General features: G+C 47.4%; 1 protein-coding gene across 1 annotated transcript in view; it reads left to right on the forward strand.

Moving 5' to 3' along the window:
* The window catches only part of LOC144169526 (solute carrier family 22 member 7-like), a 38,586-nt gene extending 16,040 nt beyond the window's left edge, over positions 1-22,546 (forward strand). Inside the window, exons 4-11 of the mRNA XM_077698735.1 lie at positions 2,022-2,176; positions 2,562-2,730; positions 3,552-3,684; positions 4,806-4,939; positions 7,165-7,379; positions 14,117-14,298; positions 17,627-17,820; positions 20,836-22,546. Of these exons, the coding sequence (XP_077554861.1) occupies positions 2,022-2,176; positions 2,562-2,730; positions 3,552-3,684; positions 4,806-4,939; positions 7,165-7,379; positions 14,117-14,298; positions 17,627-17,820; positions 20,836-20,920 (1,267 nt within the window). The 3' untranslated portion in view covers positions 20,921-22,546. The remainder of the gene's footprint in view (positions 1-2,021; positions 2,177-2,561; positions 2,731-3,551; positions 3,685-4,805; positions 4,940-7,164; positions 7,380-14,116; positions 14,299-17,626; positions 17,821-20,835) is intronic.
* The last annotated feature ends 856 nt before the right edge of the window (positions 22,547-23,402 follow it).

The following is a 23,402-nucleotide window of genomic DNA, read 5'->3' on the forward strand; positions in this document are numbered from 1 at the left end:
GGGTCAGTCTAGACCCGCTTCTTAAATGTGCTATGCAGACAAAATACAAGTTTTTTTTTTCGAAAGATTTTGTGTTTTATAGTGCCCTCATGGCTGGTCTGGCAGCAAACGATACTTTATTCACGGGGAAATAAAACATTTTATGCCAAAAGTTTAATTTTCCCTCTAAATTGTGTGTTTTCATGACGTAGACAATGACATATTTAGAGGAGGGCCTTCAATATAAAGATAGCCTGCGAACCCGGGCTGCTACCATACCATTTCACAGACGGCCGTTGGGTTATCTTGTTTATCTGCCACTTTTATAGATGGCACTGCAATACCACCAAAGTGCCAGCGTTCGCACTTTGCTTCTGGCGGACATCTATATGTGCCTTAATGTTTTTACGGTTCATACTGATCGTTTTCCAAAAACGTAAGCTATGACTCGTCAAACATGGTCATGTAGGTGACGGTGCAGCTTATGTCAGTTGGTCAGTGTTGTGTACACAAGTTCAACGCATCCGACAGCTGTGCTAGGAAGTGTGAGCCGGCAAAGTACCTGAGTCGGTGTTTAGGTGTCGTTCGCTAACAAAAAAAAAAAAAAAATACTGAGCGCTCCTGTGTACGTGCCTCGCGGCGACCACCCAGAGTCCACAGTGCATGTTTGTCAATCCATACATACACACTTAAGGAGATTGGCAAAGATTGGAAAAAAAAACTCCAGTGTTCATCGTAATCGTGGCAACACTTGCTCGGAACGACAAAGACTCCAGCGTTGGCTGTAATCGTGGCAACCCTTGCTCGGAACGAGTAAGGCACGTCATAGCGTACGCCCCTACAACGTAATGTCCAATAATTTTCACTTCCAAAGAATGAAGGAAGCTTACACCTATAACAACAATGACTGAGAAAAGGTCGTTGCTCAGCGAAGAAGAAGCAAATCTCCTGCAATCATAGAAAAAATCTTCGTGATGTTCGTGAAGGTTGCGCGCAGCTTGGCTACCTTTAAGTCTTGAGCGTTTTAATCGGGCTACGAAACGAGTCGCAAGCCAATAGGAATTGACCGCACGCTGAGTGGTTCTTTCTGTTGTTTTTTTTCTGATGCCCTATAAGAAATAGCCCGCGTGGATTGCTTCTTTAAGTTTATTTTTTTTTCTTATCCATGCTATGGGAAAAACACGCTGAATATTGTTTTTGTTTCATTCTTTTTGGCTTACGGGTGCTATAAGTCGTGTAGCATGCTATGGAATAAGTTAGTAGAGGGTTAGAAGCTGTAGATGCTTTTTAGTGACGATTTCCGGGCCGGTACACATTCAGTCCACCCGAGCTGGGCGCGTCCTTTTGCCCTTATAGCCAAGTGAACGATTTTGGGCTAAAAAACTTAGAATTTGTGCACTTACCCCCCGGGTGAATTGGAAAATACTGAGCCCAACGGGCCGAGAAAAAGACGAAATAACAACGACGGCAGGCCGATAAAACCCGTATGCAGCAAAGAAATGGCGATTAAATGCAGCGCAAGCCGGTGCTGAACTAAAAACATTCAAACAAACAAAAAACATATTTGGCACGCGGATTCACCGAGCATGCGAAGGCAGGTCGCTATCTATAAAGCCGGTCGGGGTCCGAACGTAAACTAGCGTCTGCTGTTTGGTTCGAACTTCGCTACACGCGAGGCAGACTCACCCGGACAGCCACCACCAACATTCAAGTTAACCTCACTGAGGTAACCCAAAAATAGACCTTGGTGAGAAATCCCATCACGGGTAGTCCATGATTTTCTGCGACAAGTGAAGAGAGATGAGGGAAGAGGCAGTGATGAGAAAAGTCACGTGGATCTTTGCATTATCAGCCTGTCCCTGTCACGCCCGGCGCCACGTTGACTCGGGAAGAAGGATGGGTAGGCACGTCCTTTGCGGTTTCCCTTGACATAGTACTCCTAACCTACTCGTAACAGTGGTAAAACGCATGAAATGTTTTGTGTACCATCGATAACGTGGCACCGCATCAATATTCATCCAGTGTAATATGCTTCTCCCCAGGATTGGAAGGAAAAAGACAATCCTGATTTTGCTAACCCTTGGAGGAATCGGCAACGCACTCAGCCCCGTCTTCTCGAGCTTCGAAGGATTCACAACGCTGCGGTTTGTGACGGGTCTCGGAGCGAGCACCGTCAGCAGCGCGGTATTCGTCACTTGTAAGCTTTGCATTTGCTGAAAGTTAGTTTTTCAAATTTTTCTCACCTCTTCAGTGACGCGATTTAAAGAACAAGAGTCTTCAAAGTAACACCAGGAATGTTTGTTCGCACGATTTCTTATGCTATGCACAAAGTTCAAAGTTGCTGGAATGGCGTCAGCAGCATCCACGTAAGCAGCCATTCAAACATTCCCCCTCTGTAGTAATTTTACCTGCATAGAAAAATGCATGAAGGCCAAAACACAAACTACTTACCTCAAATGGACCTTGTTCATTATACCAATGATCAAAGAGGGATGCAGACGGCACGCGAAACAGACTCCTCGGGACGAATAACGCACGCGTGGTATTGTGGCATGCTTTTCTGTTGCTACGTTTTTTTACAGCCATCGAGTTTACCGTGTCCCATCGACGCTCTCTCATCACGCTCATATTCGCCGTGAGCTGGTCGTGCCTAGCCGCTGCGCTTCCCTGGTTTGGGTACCTGGTCCAGAGCTGGAGGATCCTACTACTCAGTGGAGCGGTCGTCGATCTACTCCTTGCTGGCCTTGTGTGGTGAGTGGAATTACTGTCTAGCGATGTCCAGGTGTGGGCGCCGTCGTCTGTTTGTCTGCGGCTATGGTTCCTAATCGTGAGAGGAGACGTGTTTTTTTTTGTTATCAACATGCTTGCCAAAACTGCGTTAAAATAGCCTTGCTTCAGGACCAACCGTGAACAATTGTACTAGAAAAATAACCGCAGAATGATAATCTGTTTAGCCCTTCGAATGCTTCTAATATTGCGCATTGAAGGCAGGCACATCCGAAAAAAAGGCAAAAGGAAGCAGAAAAAATTGCCGCGAGTTCCCACGAATGGGAATAGGTGTACTGTTCCGGGATTCCTCCACGGGATTTTAGTGGAAACAAGCTGAGAGTCTGAAAAAGCTGGAAGAAGCAAGAACGAATGGTGTGCTCCCTTACGGGAAAAAAGAAAAACCCGGAGGACACAAAAGCACGTACTTGAAGAAAAGGGAAAGCAGAAAAAAATGCAACAAGGAGGAAGGAAAGATGCACGCTAGAACGATTTCGAGACGACAGTTTTTTCAAACTTCCAATGCAGCACGGGGCAGGCGATAACTGCGAGCACGCCAACTGACCTACGATAACTCGAAAAATGCTGCGTGTCAATCACTTCAAGGGTGATAAAAACAGTGCGAGTGGATATCGTGGAATAGCAACCACTTACCGCTGATGTCGTAAACGTCGAGTGAGAGGGGTTAAGCGGATAGGCGTACGAGATGCAGAGTCAAGACGACGCGAGACGGAAGATAAAGGTCACAAGCCGTTAAGCGTCCCGGAATATCGTACGTCTCAGTTCTGGCAGTTTTTTTCGCGCAGGTTCTGGGTTCCGGAATCTCCCCGCTGGCTTCTGTCGGTCGGCCGAAAAGAGGAAGCTGTGGCTTCCCTCAGCAGGATCGCGCGGTTCAACGGAAAGGAGGTGTCCGAAGAAACTCTCAACAAGCTGCTAATGGTATTGTGTTGCGCCAAACAAAGTTGCGGTTGTGGCCGCAGTAATCAGGAATATTATTCTTCTATGTGCCAAATATCACTGCTCAGACATTATTAACTGACAATAATGTGGCCCTTAATAAACACGGGGCAAAACAAGTAAGACCTGGATCTCACTTTGCCACTAGCATTTGCCGTGTGCGCTGTGTTTTGCGAGGGTCCTCTATAAACATGAAAATGAAGCGTTTCGGCTGCTACGTCCAATATGACTAAAATTATGTCATTCTTGGTAATAAAATTGTGTTCTTCTGATGATTAAAATTCTGTCCTAGAACAGTGAGCGTATTTACGACACCAGAAGGGTGTTGACTCAGTCCAGCATGCACGAACAACACTCCCAAGCCGTTAATAACCGTAAAAGGCACTGTGGTCCCTTTTTGGGGTCGTAATTCCTTCTTAAATCTTCCTGTCGCGTACCCTCAGAAGCACGTGTATACAGCGGTCGCAAAATGCGTTTCACAGCCCAACGAGCAATGCACAGAAGGTTGATTACAGTAACGCTTAGAAATAGGAAACCAGCATCTCATTTTAGGGAAGACACTTGGTTGCAAGACATTATATAGCTCTAATTGATAGTGGGAAGTGGATTTGGGCAAGACATTTAATGTGGAGAATTGAGAACCATTGGAACATTGGGGTGGCACAGGAGCGACAAGAGACGGTACTAGAGGTAGTAGAAGTTGACGGGGACCGTTAGCTCGATAAGGGGATGAAATCAGAAGATTTCGAGGCTAAGAATTTACAAAGACATTGCAATACAGGACCGTCTGGAGTAACAAAGGAGGGGCCTTTGTTCTACTGTGGACACGAGAACGCAATGATGATTGTAATTCTGCTGATAATGGCTTTTGCTCTTCTGCTTAAAATTTCTTGCACGCAGAGGGAGACTTCATGAATGAATTAATTAATAGTTAAATAATTAATTAATTGATGAATGAATTGGTGAATGAATGCGGTATTAACTGAATTAAAGAGGACGTGCTTAATGGCATATCGCCCAGAGAGGGCCACGTTACACGTGCAAAGCGGAGGCTTTTGTTACAGTGATTGCGTCTCCTATGTGCCTCGAAACTCTGCACACAGCTAGAGGCGGCTGCTGGAGGGGCGGACACGCAAGTTACTCCGACAGAAAAGCCGCCAGGCTTCATCAGGACTACGTTGCTTCTTGTAAAATCCCCGAGGATCAGGAGGGTCACTGTACTCATATATTTTACGTGGTACGTACCTTTCAGCCTTGGTTTCCTCTTGGTTTTCTGTGTTTGAATAAAGGTTTTCGGTGGCCTGACATCAAGAGAGCCGTGTTTAATTTACAGCCACAGCAAATTATGATGTACCTAGGTCGGTACCTGATTTAATAAGCCTTGTTGTGGCAACGCCTAGTGTGTAGCGCCACAAAAAACTGGCTACCTCGGAACCCTAGCTCATGATAACACAGTGTAAATCGTGATTGATTCAATACGGCGTGGCAGTTTGCAGCTCCGCACAGGATTCCGCAATGATTGTGCTTAGCTACGCCATAATATAACAAAAATGTAGCTCGTAGCACGAATGGTAACCCAAAGAAGCATGTGCAATAACAGGTAAAGTGTATTCCTAAGGCATAAGAGGACCACAGCTTAGGGATTTTTGTATTAGTTACTCAGCACTTGATTGGACACGTTATATTTATACTAATAATGATAGATTACACAATGGTGATATAAAAACTGCTGGGGAACCTATTAAATAAGCCGAACAAAGCAACGAAATATCAATTTTTGTGGTGTTGTGCTCCGCCCTGATGATCTTCGTTGTCTACGTCCTAGGGTTGAATGGCGATGCATGGCGTAGTTAAATAAATAAATAGATAAATAAAAAATAGATAAATAAATAAATCAGAAGACTTTAGAATACTAGGACACCTATGCACCCCTTACGATGTAGTAAATGTGAAAGCATTCGCGTTTAATTGGGAAACGGATGTTGCCAAATACACCGTCTTAATATTATTTGTCTAAAAAATGCCCTGTGTACGCTGGCGCGTTAGTTACACGAGCAGAAATGAGAAGATACCTGAAGTATCGCGTATCCAGTCATGCGCAATGCCCTCTCGTCATGATCATCACCCTTCGCCGTTTCGACGTTTCCTTCCTTTTTGTGTTTCAATGATTGTGAAACTTAATCAATCGTCCTGCTTAGCCCTAGTTATACGCTATTAGCGGGAACGTGCTTTGATAGTTACCCAACTGTATACTTGCGTAAATATGATGGTCAAATATTTCCTCTAGTGCTGACTATGTGTCCCTAATCCAATCCATTTACCGGGTTCACCTTCAGCCAGCTATATCATAGTGCTGTCGGGACCAGGGATAACATGTTCGTCCCTCACTCCGAAAGACCCTGCTCCGAATCGCACCCAGCGAAAAATGTATAGAATCTTGTAGATTTCGAATGAGCATTCCTCCTCCCTATCTTTTTAACCTTCGATCATACAGCCGCTTGGGGTGCCGTCCGTCTGTCATTTTTTGTACCATCAGTCCACTATTTTTATTGTATGGAGGCGGGAATTTACGTCAACATACCCAATCTTTTCGCAGTAATAAAAAGTGTCATGTTTGTGCCTGATTCATGAGAGTGCATGATTTGCAGTTTAGAAAGCATTTTTCGGCCTCTGTCAATACACTGCTGGAAGAGGAGGCGACCCCAATAACTTTATTTTTTCAACCTAAATACGTTTACTCTCTCTCTCTCTCTCTCTCTCTCTCTCTCTCGATTGACGTTATCCATTGTGCGGTTCCCCGATTCTCGTTCATTCCGCCGCGGTGGCTCAGTGGCTAAGGCGTTGCGCTGCTGAGCACGAGGTCACGGGTTCGATTCCCGGCCGCGGCGGCCGCTCTTCTGATGGAGGCGAAAAGCAGAAAAGCCCGTGTATACGACATTTCGGCGCACGTTGAAGATTCTCAGGTGGTCAAAATTAATCCGGAGCCCTCCAGTACGGAGCGCCTCATAGCCTGCGTTGTGTCGGCGCGTTAAACCCTACAACAACAAATAATCGCCTTGCGGGGCAATTGACAAAAACACTTTATAGGGGTGCCCGCATTAGGTGTGAGTGAATCGTCTTCTCAGTGATGTGTATGAATTCTTATTAAAGGCTTATACAGAAAGATGACCTTGGGCCACCTCGTAGTTTGCGGGAGGTTAAAAGCACCGAACATGAAAAGTTTTCATTTTCTACATCCCATTCCTTCATTTTCAGCGGGAAGGCGCGTATAGTGATGATTACATATTTTGTAATCATATAAACAAGTCACCTTTTTCCCTGTCGTCACACTTGCGCACAATTTGTCAACAAAAAGATGAGTAAAAGCATAGGCCAATGCGGGGAACAATATGTGACTTCCAGAAACTGTATGCGTATATGTCGCTATAATGTGCACTTGTTACGCGTTCGTTTTTCGTGCAGGTTCGTAATCGGACTGTGCTACAACGCGATTACGCTGCATCTGGGCCGGCTGGGCCTGAACATCTACATGACGTACTCGGTAGCCATTGGCTTCGAGATGCCGGTGAACATCCTCTGCATGCCGCTCATGGAGTACGTGGGCCGCCGGTGGACCGGCACCGCTTTCCTCTTCATCTCAGCGGCTGCCTGCCTCGTCATGGGCTTGCTGCGGCCAGGTGAGAATGCTTCCAGTGCATCCGCTGGCCCTGCGTATTGGTTCTGTGCTATACGGCATTGGCCGTGTGGGGAAAAGAAGTAGCAATAAAGAACCTCTCTCTCTCCTTCCCATAGCTTATTTGTTCTCGGAGTATCACACCGACATGTACCCTGCCGATGATTGGTTTGTGGGGTTTATCGCACCAAAGATGCACCTCGTATATCAGGCGCTCCGTTGTGAAGGTCTCCGGATTAATTTTTACCACCTGGTGATCTTTAACGTGCGTTTAAATCTACACACACGGACATTTTCGCGCTTCGCCTTTCCCAGAAAAGCAGCCAGCATGGCCGGGATTGAACCGGCTTTCCTGGGCTCAGCAGCGCAACGCCTTAGCCACTGAGCCACCGCGGCGAATACGTACGTGCCCAGGAAAAATCCGCATTAGGCGACTCCTACACTGTGAACGGAAACTTCGGAAAGGGAGTAAATGGCTTGTCATCTAGCGCACACCGTATACGGAGTTTTATTTACTCCTTTAGACGGGTGTATTCTATAAACTCTCCTAAGGGAGGGAGATTTTTCAGGCATTTAGCGGAGTATTTGTTGCTCCTAATTTCTCCGCTGGAGGGGCGCTTTTGGGGCATTTTGCAGAGTATTTTGTGCTGCCCATTACTCACGTGAGGGGAGGAGTTTCTTCTGGCATTTAGAGGAGTATTTCATACCATTCAGAACACCCCTGGTGGAGGGCATGTTTAAGCATCCGGCGGAGCATTTATGTCATCCAAAGCTCCTACTCAAATAAGAATGTTTTCGGGGGTCTAGTTAAAGGGGCCCTGAAAGGCGTTTTGAGCACACTAAATGAACTAGCGCAATCGTTAGATTGGGTCGTCAACGTCATCTCTGCCAAGTATTACTCTTACACGCAGCGGAAAGCTCACACTTTTGTTGCAAAATTTGACGCTTTTTTCTCACCCTTCCCTTCGTGTTTTTGGACGCCGCCATCTTCACATGTCTACGTCATCGATTCCCAGATGTTCGTCATGAGCTAGACATCCTGCTATTGGGTGGATTCTTCACGCACTTCCGGCAAAGAGATGAGTCGTCTGCTCAGCGTCGGCTCGCCGGCTGATCTGTCAGCGGAGTGCCGGAGTGCTTGGACATTTTACGACAAACGAAACATGTGTAAACAAACGCTTAACGGTTTGTATTGAATGCAACACGGCCATAACACGACATGGATATTCTCTTACCTGAGTACGTTCCATAAAGAAAGCGTTGAAGCCCCGTGGCACTTCTTCCGTGCAATCGCAGAGAACTCCCTGAGCCGAATGCCCGGGTTTGAAGCATACATTTTATTCCACTTCAAAACAATCAAGAGTTGCGTTTCGAACGAACACAACGTCACAACATGCGTTGCAAGTCTGAACCACGATTGACAGACGATGGGTTGCCTCCTCCTGCCCGTCGTAAATTCGGCACTGACCTCGCGCGCGGTTTGCGGGGACGAACAGCAAGTCACTTAACTCTGGCGCACAAGCCGAGATGGCTTTTAGCCACGCACACTGCACATACCCCATGCGAGGTTGAGTCGTACGTCGCTCGAGAAAGATAATCCAGACCACGGGAAGCACTATCCACCCGCATAAGCACAACTTCGCATTTCATCGCGAAACAAAGGCGTCCAAAACACACACACCATCGCCTCCTGCAATGCCAAACGCATCTCGCACTTCCCAATGGGAGTGAGTGGTACGCCTGCAGTGCCCACATGTCGCTAGGTGGGGCCCCGAGCTGAACCGGGATCATGCAACAACAACTGACTTATAGAGCGGTTTGTGCTTTGTTGCCAAAGCAACCGATGTTTGAGACTGTCAAAGAATTGGCGCTCGCTCCAGCGAAAGCTGAGAGCCGCGGCGGAGCACGTTTTGCCAACGTTGCCGCTCTCCACCATGAGTCACCCCATGCTGAACTGGTCACATGATTGAGGCGTTTTGTGCACGCGTTCTGTATCTGTTTAAAATGTATTTTTCACATGCCGCCGGCAAGAATTACCACTGCCGCAAAATAACACCCGGCACCAGCGGGGCCACATCTGATACGGCGCTTTTTGGGTAAATAGTGCGCGGTGCATCACAAGGAACGAGCGCATGATCCACCCCGTGCGGCTGCGAGTTCGCCGCCGATAGCAACTGTTGCAACGTGCACCGCGAAAGGGCAAGGCCAGGCCGCCGCACACATGCGGCCAGATTTTTCGTTCGCTTTTCCAGCCTTGAGCGGAGTGCGGGATTCATGGTGTCAACAAAGCTTGCCCGTAGCAGACGGTAGTCTGGGGATCGCAATAGCGGAAGCACGTCACCGTGAGGAGCGCAGCATCATGGGAGGGGGTTGGAAGGAGGAGGAAACGCGAAGCGACGATAATGCGCGGTTTTTGATTTACGATTTCTCAGCTAATATTCATCGCTTTAACAAAATTATTGTGGGAAGAGATTGCTAATACATTGCTTTATTTGGTTACATGTACATCCATGCATCGGCGGAAAGTAGTTCAGGACCCCTTTAAGTTTTTAGTGAAGTGAAGTGATCCGCGCTGAGCAGTTCATTGCCGAGACTTGCAAAGAACAAAACAGGCATTTATTTCATTGTTCCAGTAGAGGCACGTCAACTACATAACCGAACAAAATATTTGCGTTTAAAAATACATCACGCGATACTGAAACATATAGATGAAACACAAATACATACAATAATAGAGACTAAGTGACATAAAGAAATAAATTGCATGGAACTCGAATAAAAAATTGGCCGCGTATCTGCTTCTTTCGTTGCAAATGTCGTCAAAAGACGATAGTCTTTGTAGACATTTGCCAAGGAAATGTCCCCCTTTGCTTTCCCGCTCAACTCTCATGCTATTTCTGTACCGTCGCGCTCATCCCAAGGTAAACACACTAAAGGTTTACGCAAGGCGATTTGAACCGCGTTCCACTGCTACAGGCCGGGTTCCTCGATGCCAGCGCTGCAGTACGGCAGATACGCGCGTGAATGGAGGCGGCCGGCTACAAGGTTTATAGAACCGCGTGGCCGTGCTCCACGTGCGTTCCAAGCAGAACGTGGGACCTAGCTAAGGGAAGCGTTCGTTGCTGTTGCCGAGTGAGTTTTAGATGCTGAGCATCTGATCCCTCCGGCATCGTCGTCGTCGGCGGCGGCGTTGTCCGCCCCTTCCCCATTCTCCTCGCCGCGCCAGCTGCGCTCTCCGCCGCTCACCCCCTCTCCTCTCCGATAGCGAACACTCTCTCGCGAGGGGCACTGGATTGGATTCGATTGGATTGGCTTGGATTGGATTGGATCAAGGCCTTATAACATCTCATAAATGTTATGTGAATTTGTTAACCTTCCTCCGAAGGAATGCAAACGTCCCAGGGCTGCAAAGAGAGCTGTGGAAATGCAGACATGCGACTTTGATGTGCAGTATAAAACGAGCCAACCAGGTTTGCCTATAAAAAAGACCCAAATTAAGCGATGCTAAATCTAGGAGTCTGAGCAACTCTTAGCATCACGCTGGGAAAACGAAAAAAATGGGAGTAGTTCTTGTGGTTTCATGTTACGCCTCTCAAAGTACGCTTTGAAAGCGGCCAGAAACAAACTTTTACCCTCTCGTAACACACAGTTGCTCTATTGCTCTTAGTTGCTCTATTGATATCGGCTGTTGAGATAATGAATGGTTGCGGGTTAGGACCGCACACACTGGGCGCATATCTCGCAACTGACGCCGCACTGACCCGGGAACGTACCTTTAAATCTCCCGCCATGTGGGCGCGCCTCGGGCACCTGGGGGCGTAGCGACCACGTCATCTTATTGCCTCGATGACGCTGTTGGGGCCGTAAAACACGTTGCGGCGGCTGTCGGGCTGGGAGATACCCTCGTGCGCTACTCCTTTCCCCATGAATGCGCATGGGCAGCATATTACCCCTCGGGCGACAGCGGCAGCCACACGGTATGCCGGTATGTCGACACGCCGCGGCAAGCACGTCGCTTTCCTGCTTTTCGCTTCCGTGATTCTCCGTCAACTTGGTGCCTGAAAGTGTCGTTTAGAAAGCACGCACTTGCATTAACAAAAAAAAAAAACGGTACAGGAAAGGCAGGGAGGTTAACAAGGGAAACGCCCGGTCTGATACTCTGCACATGAAGAAGGGAAGGGGGATTGAAAGAGAAAGAAAAGCATAAAAACGCAAGAATGGAAGGAGAAAAGGAGGGGAAAAGGTAAGTACTAAGACGAATATTGCAAACAAGAACAAGGCTCAACAAAGATCGGCAGTGGGCTAGTTGGCTTTTGATACTATTGACGTATGTAGGTGCGCAGTGTCGCAGAAGGACGTACGGCAACTGCGTCACCTCGTCTGTTTTTGGTGGTGTTCCTCTCGTCCGTCGTACGTGTTTGTGCCACACAGCGGGCCTACACCCTTTAAAAAGTAGGCTTAAAACAAAGCAGGTAAACCCACTAAGTGGGCAAACAAATAGCGCTTCATGCTGGTCATGGCCATATATAACGATTTAGAAGGTCTGCGGTCTTCAAAAGGCGAAGTAAGGCTTTTGTTACCGGACTGCAAACGGCCCAAAGAGCCTGTGGACCAAAGTAGCCTGCAGTGTAAACGGGTGGTTATCAAGTTTGGTAACTGTGTTTGGTAGGTGTTGCCTCTACGTTGTTAACCGGGCACAGGGGCACATGAGGCGCTCATAATAAGCCGGGCTGTTAGTTAAGCCTGTAGAGAAAAATTGGGCCCATCTCCCCGCGAGGGGGACTCGAGTAAATGCGTCGCATAGGGGGTGGGTGTATTGCGTTAACGTTTAGTGTTTGAGGAGTTGGTGGTAGTGAATGCGTTGTATCAGCAGCTTCTTGACGTAGTTTGAATGAGTCAAGGATATAAAGCGCGTTCGTAGCCTTTCATTCTGTGTTGGCTTTGTGGCGCAGTGGGTAGAGCACCATGTACATTGCGTTCCGTGGGGATCTTTAACGTACGCCGAAATCTCGAACACACGGGCGTTTTTGCTTTTCGCTTCCACTGGAAAAGCAGCCGCCGCGGACGGGAATCTAACTCGCGTCCTCGTGCTCAGCAGCACAACGCCTTAGCCGCTGAGCCACCACGGCGGGTGTGGGTAGCGTTGCGGATCAGGGTCCGGTGTTAGAGGGAAGAAATAGGGTACTCTGGGGTACGATCTTGTGGGCAGTGGAGAGCAGTGACCGGGCAGTATCAGGGCACGATCGTGAGATGCAGGTCGATTGGGCACTTTCGGGAGCGTGATGAGCCGCCTTGTTCACATATTCCGTACCAGCAATTTAGCAGTGGCTCGGAACCCGCTGAAAAGCAATAATGTGCCCTTTACTAACTACGAGGACAAAAACATACCGGATTTTACCAATAAGTTGTTAATATCCGCCGTGGTGAAGGGCAGACTCGGGGAATTGAATAACAGGTCTAGAGCCACACAGCACAGCTCATGAAGCGTTTTCGGCTTTACGAATGAAAGAGCCTGACTCATAGCTGTGAATTCAGAAGCGGCTGACATCTTTAAGATGGGCATGTTGAAATCGATGACGATAGATCTGGATGGCGTGACCGGAGCGGCAAACTGCAGGGTGTTACCGAGCAATCCGCGTTGACATGAATTCGGTCTATGTAGTAGAAACACTATCTATAAAGAGTTACAGGGGGCTTCTTTGAAGGAACGTCACTTTATTTTTTTATCCCCATGAGCCAAAGTTGAGACGATGGTAGTGCGGCAGATGTGTATCTCAACGGGAGGCTTTCAGTGTGAGCGGCGAATGCCTTAGCAGGCGACGTGCGTGGTCTCGTTGATGGCTTGGATGCAATGTTCTGATAAGGCGGCTTAGCGAGATTCCTAATATGTAGGTTGTGATCGGAGGACCTTTGAGATGCGTATGGTGGCCACAGTTGAAGCGCTGCCCCGAGGACAGAGACAAGTATGAAGACTCTCGCCGCCCTCGCTCTCTATGACCGGAATTGGGATTAGGTGCTTTTTACGGTTAGACAGAACTGGGAGGCTGTGGTGCAATACACGTGGATATAGTGTACTGTATAATGTTGACATCGAACGGAAATGCTCGTGTCTTTCCGAGCAGACATGTAATTTCAGTGAGCCCTTTCACAGATTAAATCGACCAATTGACCTTTACGTAAAAAATGGGGCGTCCATTTAAATAGATGTCATATGCCAAAAATGCACAATTACTTAAGTGTGGCGGAGGGAGCAAGAGATACTCAGAGATCGTTACCCCATAGGTTTCATGAATAGCTCTTCTTGTCTTAAACCAAAATTTGGAAAATCTTGTCATACTTCCGTGGTCAATAAAAGCAGAAGGGAGATTGTCGAAAGCAGGGGGACAACACTAATTTTTTAGCATCTTACCCGCCACGAATTAACCGCCATGTTGGCACTGTGGCTGAGGTTTATCCTACGGAGTACGAGATCGTGGGTTCGATTCCTAGAACAGGTTTTGGCTTATCAGGTGGGAGCGAAAACAAGACCACCCGTGTGTCGTGATTTTTGAAAAAAGGTGAAGATGTGTAAGGTATTAAAATTTATTCGTCGTACTCAACTGCAGCACTCATCATAACACCGAGAACTTTCTCCGCGTAAAACACCAGTTTTAACTCCCTTGTCGTCTTCTTAGACCAGGAATCCAAACTTCCGCACCAAGCTTTATTGTTTTGGTATCCTCTCCGGAATTCGTCACCCAGAATCGGAGACGTGGATACTGGTTCTTGCCGTGGCGTCCCTGATGGCGGTGGCCGGCGCCTACAACGTCACCTGCCAGCAGACACCCGAGCTGTTCCCCACCGTCATCCGGGGCAGGGCTGTGCTGCTGCAGAAGCTCCTCGGGGAGGCCGGCAGTCTCTTGGGGACGCAGGTGGCCTCACTGGTGAGTAAATGGGACACCTATGATTCGGAAGGGATAACAACTGTAAAAGAAGCCAATTTAAGCTGGGCACAGACTGTGATAGTCCAAATCCGCACGACTCATTCGCGCGACTGATATACCACGAGTGAAAATGGCATTGAATACGGAGGAAAAAAAAACCAGCTTTTTGTTGACAACATCGGCGACGAGATTACTACTGCTATCTCATATTATATCTCGTCGTTTGTTAACGGTGATATCTTGTTCCGCACGGCATATGTGTATCACGAGGCTAATGGGGTATTAATGACCTCTGCATGACGAAGGCGTCTGTCGTAAACTTGCAACTGCTCTCATCTTTTGCCGTCCAAATCCCCACTTTGCTGCGCAATTTCTTTATTCCATATTTCTATCTAGTTATCGTTTTCCTCCTCATACATTTAGTACGGCCTCTTGGGAGCAATTCTGTAACTCTGGCGGCCACCGTATGTCGGTTCCCCGCATTACATAACCACCCCAACTCCACTTTTTTTCTCTTTGATTGAGCTTGGATGTCTTCCACCCGGGTTCTATTTCTTACGTAAGACGCTCGTTTCCTATATCGGTGCGTGCCTTCTAATAACAAAAAGAATAAAAGAAAAACCAAACGAAAACAACATTCCAATAGCGTATTAGGGGAGGGTGAACGTAATGTCGCTATACAGGCTCCAACACTTAGGAGCGTCGAAAACTGCAGTCCTCTAGTGGTTCCTCTGATGTGGCATGATAAAGCCAGCAGATATAGGTTAGAAACGTAATTTGAAAAGCAAATATATCTTCGATCCCTATGACAGCTGTCACGCCATTCTTTTGCAACCTATTAGAATCTTTTTCGACAGTTTCGATGAGCCCGTTGCATTCCCATTGCGTTGCCTTATGTAGGTGCCCTTTGCATTGATCGTACTGACGAACAAAGCCTGTCAGTTACTTAGAGGGCACTGCCCATCGTAATGAACTTTTTAGCTACATTTGCGTTGTTGCAGCGTTCAGTCGTGACTTTCTTTCAACCTCTGTGGACGAGTGGGAAACTTGACATCCGCTACAAGCATACGGCACAAAGGAAGACGGAAAGCACGCACTCTGTTATGTGGACACGTGGCAAAACAGCGGAATACGAGGAGCATATGGTCGTCCGGCGGCTACGTATGTCTGTCTGCGATTTTTGTGTTAGAAAGTTTTAACTCGTTGTGTGCCCGTTTTCGTCCGTCGCGTCAGCCCAAGGATATGCTTCCTGCGGTGGGCGGGGCTCTGCAAGGGCTGTCGAGGGCTTGCCTCTTAGTTTTCCACCTGGCACCAAGTCAAGGTAGTATTCATTTTGGTGGAAAACAAAAGCGCTCAAAAAACAGGGACGAAGGAAGACGTAGACAGAACGGCGACAGGGACAGCTTCGTCCGTGTTTTTTTAGCGCTTTTGTTTTCCACCAAGATGAACACATACCAACTAGCCCAACTTTCCGTTCTTCAAGGTAGTATCTCAGGGTGTGTGGCTGATGACGTGGTCAAGACTCGCGTGTCTTCGGAAGGAAAGAAAACAAAAGAGAGTTCAAATGCCCCCCCCCCCGTATCATCACAATGACGTTGGTTGAAACGCGAACCTTCCTTGTGTGAGCAAATCAAATGGAGTAGTGCCAACGTCGAGAGTACAAGCTTAGCTAGCGCGTTCTTTATGAGACAACCTCTGTTTTCCCATTAAAAGTGACAAAGTCCAAAGCCAAAGTCCCCTTCAACCCAGCGAAAGCCCAAGGCCAACGTCGGCACAACGAACCCAAAGGAAATGGTGAGCAACCCGAATGCGATGATGGCGATATCGGATATATGTCGGCTTCATAACGCAAGGGACCCAGGTTTGTTTCCGAATACGGGAAACTTTTTTTTTCGTTTCACAAATACCACCACTACCACCACGGCCAGCCCCACCACCGCCATCATCATCATCAGCATGTGCCCTGAAAAGCGTAATGTTGGCTTCCCCGGAGTGTATTTGGTTGCTACACCGCCATCAGTGAGGCAAAGAAAGCTTCATTTTCATAAGTCTGCGATAAGCACACTACATACGAAAAGAAACGGACGGGACTGGCGCTTCCCGTCAGCCTTCTTTCGTGTGCACTGTCTGTTAAGCGCTAACTTATTTGTTTGTAATATAGAACAACAATACCAGCAGTTGTGCGACAACATATTTTGTATGTAGTACACCTCGAGCTATTTTACTAAGGTTGAATGAGATGCTGAGTTCCTTTCATCAGGCGTTTCGTGCGCTGTTTTTTTTTCCTTTTACAAGTTTGTATACTCAGCATTCTACCATGGGTTGCTCCGATCCAAATGCTAGCACTCACCTCCTTGGAAGGCATCGGCCAGGGCCCTGCTATTGTGCCTTGCCTTTCCAAAGACAACTTCTACACTGGGTACTCTGAGAATTTCGTAGGCTCATCTCTAGCGGACACCCAAGTTTCAGTTATGTCACTCGGCGGTCGCTGCTACACGGGCTAAAATGCCTTTGCTGCCTTATGTCCGTGACTGCAATCTAAAACCATTCTGTGCGACGTTACCATAACTCCACACTCCTACACATGATCTTGAGGTGTGCACACAACCCAGCCCTCCCACCTTTACCCACTTCCCTTCCCCTCCTTGAGCTGTTGGAGAACCTGACGACCAGTGCCGGCTTGGATACACAGCAACTCCTGGTGTCTAGGTCTGAGACAGCAGGGTCGTCACATAGTCTCCTGGACAGAGGAGCCACTCCCACATCACCAGGCTCACAATAAAGTTTTTTCTCCTGCTGCTCCTCAAGCCTGTGTTACCATTACGTTCCTACGTCCGTTATTGTTCGGGCGATTTTCTCTGTGCTTGCGGGCTTCGCACTTTTTCATCGCCATAGGGCGTACTAAGTCAAGCTCACTTCTAGGCTGACCTCTCTACGTCACCAACATTCTCTTTGTCAAATGGGCACGCTCCTGAGGCATGGTTGTGCAAGTTCGCTGTGGATACGCTGTTAGGCCAACATGGCTTTAGATGTGCATATGTGCATCTGGGCGGTTGTGAAAACAATGACCCCTAGTATTGACTGCTGTCACTGTAGCAAGCAGAGCACTAATTATCCTTGCAGAGCTACTATCCAATGCAAGGGGTCATGACATTAACCGTTCAAATTTCTGAAAAAGCTACTGAGAATGTAATAACTTTGAGCTTCTGTCTGCACATAAGTGGCATTGCTTACATCATAAATTTGGTTTAATGGTCAGCTCAGCAAAACTTGAACCTGCTTGTCTTTTGTTGTGACCAGTTGTATAGCTCTGGAATTCACTATGCAGGTGGAGCGCGACACGTACACGCCTATGCTGGTGATGGGCGCGCTGTCCGTTTTGGCCACTGTGGCTGCCTTCTTCTTGCCTGAGACATTAGAGCAGGCACTGCCACAGACCATCGAGGACGGAGAGAACTTCGGCAAGAACCAGGGTCTCTGCTTCTGCCCCATGTCTGCTGCCAGGCGGGCCAGGAGTGAACGGTGAGAGTCGCTTGAGCCTTGGCGCAGCTACTGCCACATAAAATGTGATAGGGTTCTTTATAAAGTTTTTGATACCATAAACTCTAACATAAATAAATAGAAAAATAAACGAATCATATGTGCCTCGAAGCTTTCGCCATGTTACAAAGAGAGAAAGATTCTGGGATTCATAGAATTATGGCTTCAAAGTTTTTCCTTGCTTTCTACAAACGCGGACACACCTTCATAGCTGCATAACCGCTAAAGTTGGATTTCGTCTAAACATTAACTTTTTACTACAAAATGCATCAAGTTTCATCCGCTTGTGCTTGGCGTGTGGAGCTACTGGCCGAATTCGTGTATTGATCTATCAAATTTTGATGCTTGCAGTAGAGTGATTGATTGGTTGTTGAATAAGTGATCAAATCGAATCAACTAACTACTCATACTGACTACAAGTCGGTGGATCTATTTTTAATTGGGAAGCCTTAATCAAATAAATATCTTCTTTTATATTCCCATTTTTACATTATGTAGGCCGATTACCTATTCAGTTAGGTTTTTCATAATGCATTCGGAATCAGTGATTTTTATGCGCATTCTGTTTGCAGTTTCTACGCGCTTCATCGTACACAGAGAGAGAGTGAGAGAGAGACTCTGTAATCATAACGGTGTACCAACAATTAAGCAATGGGAAAATCAGCTCTTGGCCAAATAAATGAAGAGCCGCGGCGTGCTGATTTTTGAAAGACTGTGAATAAAGGCAAACTGTAGGTCTTCTGTGGAGATAGAGAGAGAAAGCTCTAATAAATACTGAAAAATTCAGACCCACTGACGACAGGGCTGTCTATTTGAGATGAGGGCGGACAAAATAAGCTTAGGATGACGCAAAGAAGAAGGGGAGGGGGGACAGCAAGGTGTCAAACACTACACAAGGGCCTGGTAGCAGTACACACGTGTTCTCGAAAATGTTTGTCGTTCCTTCTGCTGGAAGGGATGCGTCCTGATGACCTGTGCCTCATCTTCAAACATTACCAAGAATTAGGCACCGTTATGACACATCGGACCCATGTAGCATCACTGTTTGTTTAAGCAGTTCCTATTGTCAGGCTAAATCAGCGAATCGTGTTATTTGGACCTTGTGGCTCCTACTTGCCTTAGCGTAGAGCACGTGACCGCGTCGAAACACATTGGCATCTGGTTTCAGCGAGCCCGAATATAGACGTCTGATACATCACGTGGTGTCCACACCCCGTTACAGTGTCAGTTCTGGGCCTGAAGTAGGTGCCCTATTAGTGTGCATGAAAATTAGGACTTATATTAAGGGGTGTATTTGAACCATTTTTTGAAAATAAAGATTGCTTCTTTCTTCTTTCCAATGACCGATACTAAGCTCATACTGTTCCTATCTTCGTACCGGTCGGCTAAACCTACCCGAAGCTGCCTATTTATAACAAATTACAGATATGTAGCCTTTATATTAAGGTCATCAATACTGGGAGACGTTCACCGACATTCTACTACGTGTTCTTTTTATTGGTGCCTTCCTGAAGTTCATTTGGTCAAAGAAAAGGCAGTCACCATTTCAACCATAGAAACCATACAAAAAATCTTGGCATGCGCAGCTGTATTTGCTGGTTTTTGTGTGAAAGCCACTAACTGCAATGTCGCCTGTACTCGTTCACGATGCAACTACAGCTATACTATTCAACTTCGATCACGGCAATGCATAATTTCGAAAACGCTCTCTTAGCGCTTGCCCTGGAGGCTTTTAAGCCTCCGATCAGACAGTGATGTACACTCTGGCCATCTTTCCGGCATAGTAATGTCGCAACGGTCATTTCTTCTTTGTGTTCTTGAGCAAAATATTTTTTGTAACGACGAATACTGAGGTGCCATCACTATTCATGCTTAAATTGGGTTACCAAACTCTTCCTTTTTCTGCTTAAGTAGTTCTTCCTTTTTTCAAGTAGTTCTTAAGTAGAACATTAAGTATGGTGTCTACAGATGCAGTGATAATATAGGGTGGTCCAAAGACAAAGAACAAAGTTTCAAATGTGAAGGAACATTGACATATTTGTTATTCAGCGAAATATCATTACCCCTTACCGGTCATCATCGACGCCTACCTTAGAGTCGCCCCTTTATCTTTGCAAATGCCTTGAACCATGCACGTAACACGTCTAAGCTGCACAACGCGCCATGTTCAGATGACGTGGGCATGGTACAGATTACAAACCTCCCTACCCAAATGAATCTCCACCCAAACGAAACGCCACTGAGAGGCCGACGCGACTGCCACCCCACCCATTCTGCACCTAGCAAAACATAGTGCCCCTGACGTCCTGGCTTCGCGCAACATTTAATCTGTGAACTTCCGGTCGCAAAATAAACTGATCCAGTATACTGGCAACTGGATGCTGTAACTGAATGACAGCGGCAGCTGTACACTTGCCCTTGGAAACGTTCTGGACCCTTCTCTGATATCTTTAGACAACCCGTGGCTTCATTTCTGGCCATTTATGAAGGTTGCGCTTCCTTATTCATGGTGGAATGCGGCAGCGATGGTTGGGAGTGACAGAAGCAACGCACTGTTTTGACGACACATGCGGAATGATGCCGACATGATAGCTCACCTGCTCTGACCACCCTCACCGTCTACCACCACGCCCCTCTCCTCCCGCCAATTTCAGCCCTGCGACGCGGTTTACGGTGGCACAGGGGCGCGACCAGAGACCACAACCACACGCTGAGGGCACCACGGTGACAAGAAAGTATACCCCGAAGAACGTATGGACAGTTATAAACATTGAATGAGAGGCGAAACATCTATAAACGTACACGAGAAATCAACAAAAGTTCCTTTTTTTCGTGCTGATCAGCCATCTGAGGAGAGAGTGTCCGTTTTGTGTTTTGGTTGCGTTACAGAGACTAAGCGTAACGGATCCGGTGTTTTGACGCTCGTTGCCATTTCATGAAAACTGCCGTTCTATTTACTTTATCCAGTGTCGTTCACTGCCTCTTTTTTCTGTGCAGGGAGCAGGAAAAGCGGAAAGCGTTATCGACACAGAAGGCTCCCAAGGATGACGGGATTGCTACATCATCGCAACATGGGCTGTGAGGCGTCGAAAATTTCGGGTCACCATCACGGCTGCAACAAATGCGAGAAGCGAAGGCGTGAATGAGCACGAATGCTTTGCACGACTTAAGCTTCACGCCGAGAAGTACAACTTGGACACGGCGTTTCATGCCTCTGTTGGCATTCGACCTTGTTGTTCTGGTCTGGTACCAACTGCAAACTGTGTAATGGCACAACGGCGTCATGTATTTAACAACCAAATTTGTACCAAAGGGAAACGGGTGAAGAAGTTTGCAGAGGCCGCGGGTGTTACCAATTTACCTGCTGGTGGGTCTGTGGTCTGTGAACTAAATGGCTGGCAGAAAGGTGCAAAAACATGATGATGGTTTGGATTTAATAGCACAAGGCCAACAAGACCAACGAGTGTCAATAAAGGTGAAAAGCAAGGGAAGCGAATAACGAACAAAAAACTCACCTGTCCCAATGAACTCCGTTTTAGCAACTCCGAGCATCGCCCCTGATACCGTTGAAATGACATCCTCTCCACCTGCTCGCTGATTCCGGGTGCATCCTTATCGGCGCTGTTCGCATACCCCGACACCTAAGAAATCTGTGTTATCACCACTCAAACCGCTCTTTACAAACATTGACGAGTGTCGGCGACATGCACATGAGCTGTACTGTGAAAGGAGTAAATAGATGTATTTTATTTTGGAAGGGGAATAGGGGGGGGAGGCGCAATAGAGCTCGGACAGCGCAGTGAGAGTGAACCTTGAACCTTTTGCTGAGAAACCGTTCTTAGCACCCGAGAGTCTGGCCATCTGCCGGATTTTGAGATTTGTCGCGAAGAAATGATGTGTTAGATGAATGACCACACCAGGAGCCACATTTGGCGAAAGTAGGAGAAATCGAGGCCATTTCAATCGCGTCGCTGGTCGGCTTTTGTAGCTTCGCAGCTTGCCTTCTTCCGTGACACATTTGTCGTTTTATACGCTAAGTACTATATCTTGCCCACTCCCGGCAGGCTTGTTGACGTCGCTTTCTACGTCACACGTCACAGACATCGTACAAGTGCTACAGCACCAGTTGCAACTGCAGTGCGTGGGAAGTCACTCAAACGCTTATTGTGCAGACATTATTGATCGCAATAGCAGTAAGCTGCGCTCGAGCTTGCGCAGATTTCTCCTAGAACGCACTCGAAAGCTCTCAGTACGGATTGGCTACAGTACCTCGATTAATAAAAATTGAGCCCTGGCCGCGTACCTGCGCCAGGATTTCGGTGGCACGCACGAGTCGATTGGCATTTTTCTTGATCTCGTGGCACTCGAAGTTGAATGGCAGCGGGAAAAAGAACAACGCCCCACTTACGTGCATTTGCACTTACGGTTTGAGCGAGACCGCTCTGACGGGCGCGCTTTGCTTACAGCGAAGCGCTGTGGATGCTTGGGAAGCATTCAGGTGTCGTGAAGCCTCCGGAAGGTTTTACAGCGCTGGGAAGCTGCCCTACGTGGCCCAAACCCCGAAGTACAAGAACAGCTGGCCCGCTTGGCTGACGGCACCCGACCCCCATCCCAAAAGGGGCACTGCTGTTCGACGGAAAAGGGAGAAGGCGTCGCCGGCCTAATCGCCCCTGCTGTGGCCAAATAAAACTATCCTGTCTGTCTGTCTGTCTGTCTGTCTGTCTGTCTGTCTGTCTGTCTGTCTGTCTGTCTGTCTGTGGCAAACATCATCCTAAAGCTGTGCTCAACGCATCAACTGGAGTTGGTTGCGAGAGAGGCGTGTCGGGATGTAGAAAGAATTAACCACTTTAAGATCATTGTGGGCACGTCGTACAGCTTATCAGTAGTATACCAAAGAACCTTAAAGAACTCGAAAGCTTAGACCGAAAATAGGGCACAAAGAAGACCAGGAAAGAAAATACTCCACGCAGTCAGCACTGGATGGGGTCTTTCTCAGTCCTGTTCATGCTCTCTTTACTGCGCGACGATTATGCGCCGACTGGCCCGGTTAACCCTCTTCTCACAAAATTGAATGCTGTGCGAAGAGGTTGAACTCCAAACCTTCTTGTGTATTAAAACGGTAATTTTAAGATGATTGAATGGTTTGATGACGTCATATAATGCATAATCCAACCAATTCCTGGTAAGGGACGAACACTGTGATCGAGGCACCAAAAGAGAAGGTCCAATACAATGGAGGAGGAAGAGGTAGCCTTTATTGTGGCAGGAAGACTCTACGTCAAGTGGGGGAAGGGGAAGTAGAAGGTGGGGGGTTTGTAACTTGGGACATCTTAAATGCGTACAGTTCGACCCAAAACAGGTGGGCTCCTTGAGAAGGCCGAAGAGGCCGCGTCGGCTGAGGAGGGCAGGCTCACGACTTTAAACTGCTCGCACTAGACAGCTTTTTAGAGAAAAATGTACAATTAAAGCCAGAAAAGGAACTGCAGAAGGGCGATCTTCAGTTGAGATTCTTGAAAACCCGCCACTGCTTCATGGTAGCTTTGTTGAGCTTGTAGGGCGCTATG

This window comes from Haemaphysalis longicornis, unplaced genomic scaffold (genome assembly GCF_048455015.1).
Source record: "Haemaphysalis longicornis isolate Haplotype H1 unplaced genomic scaffold, Haemaphysalis longicornis Haplotype H1 scaffold_2, whole genome shotgun sequence".
Classification (NCBI taxonomy): Eukaryota; Metazoa; Arthropoda; class Arachnida; order Ixodida; family Ixodidae; genus Haemaphysalis; species Haemaphysalis longicornis.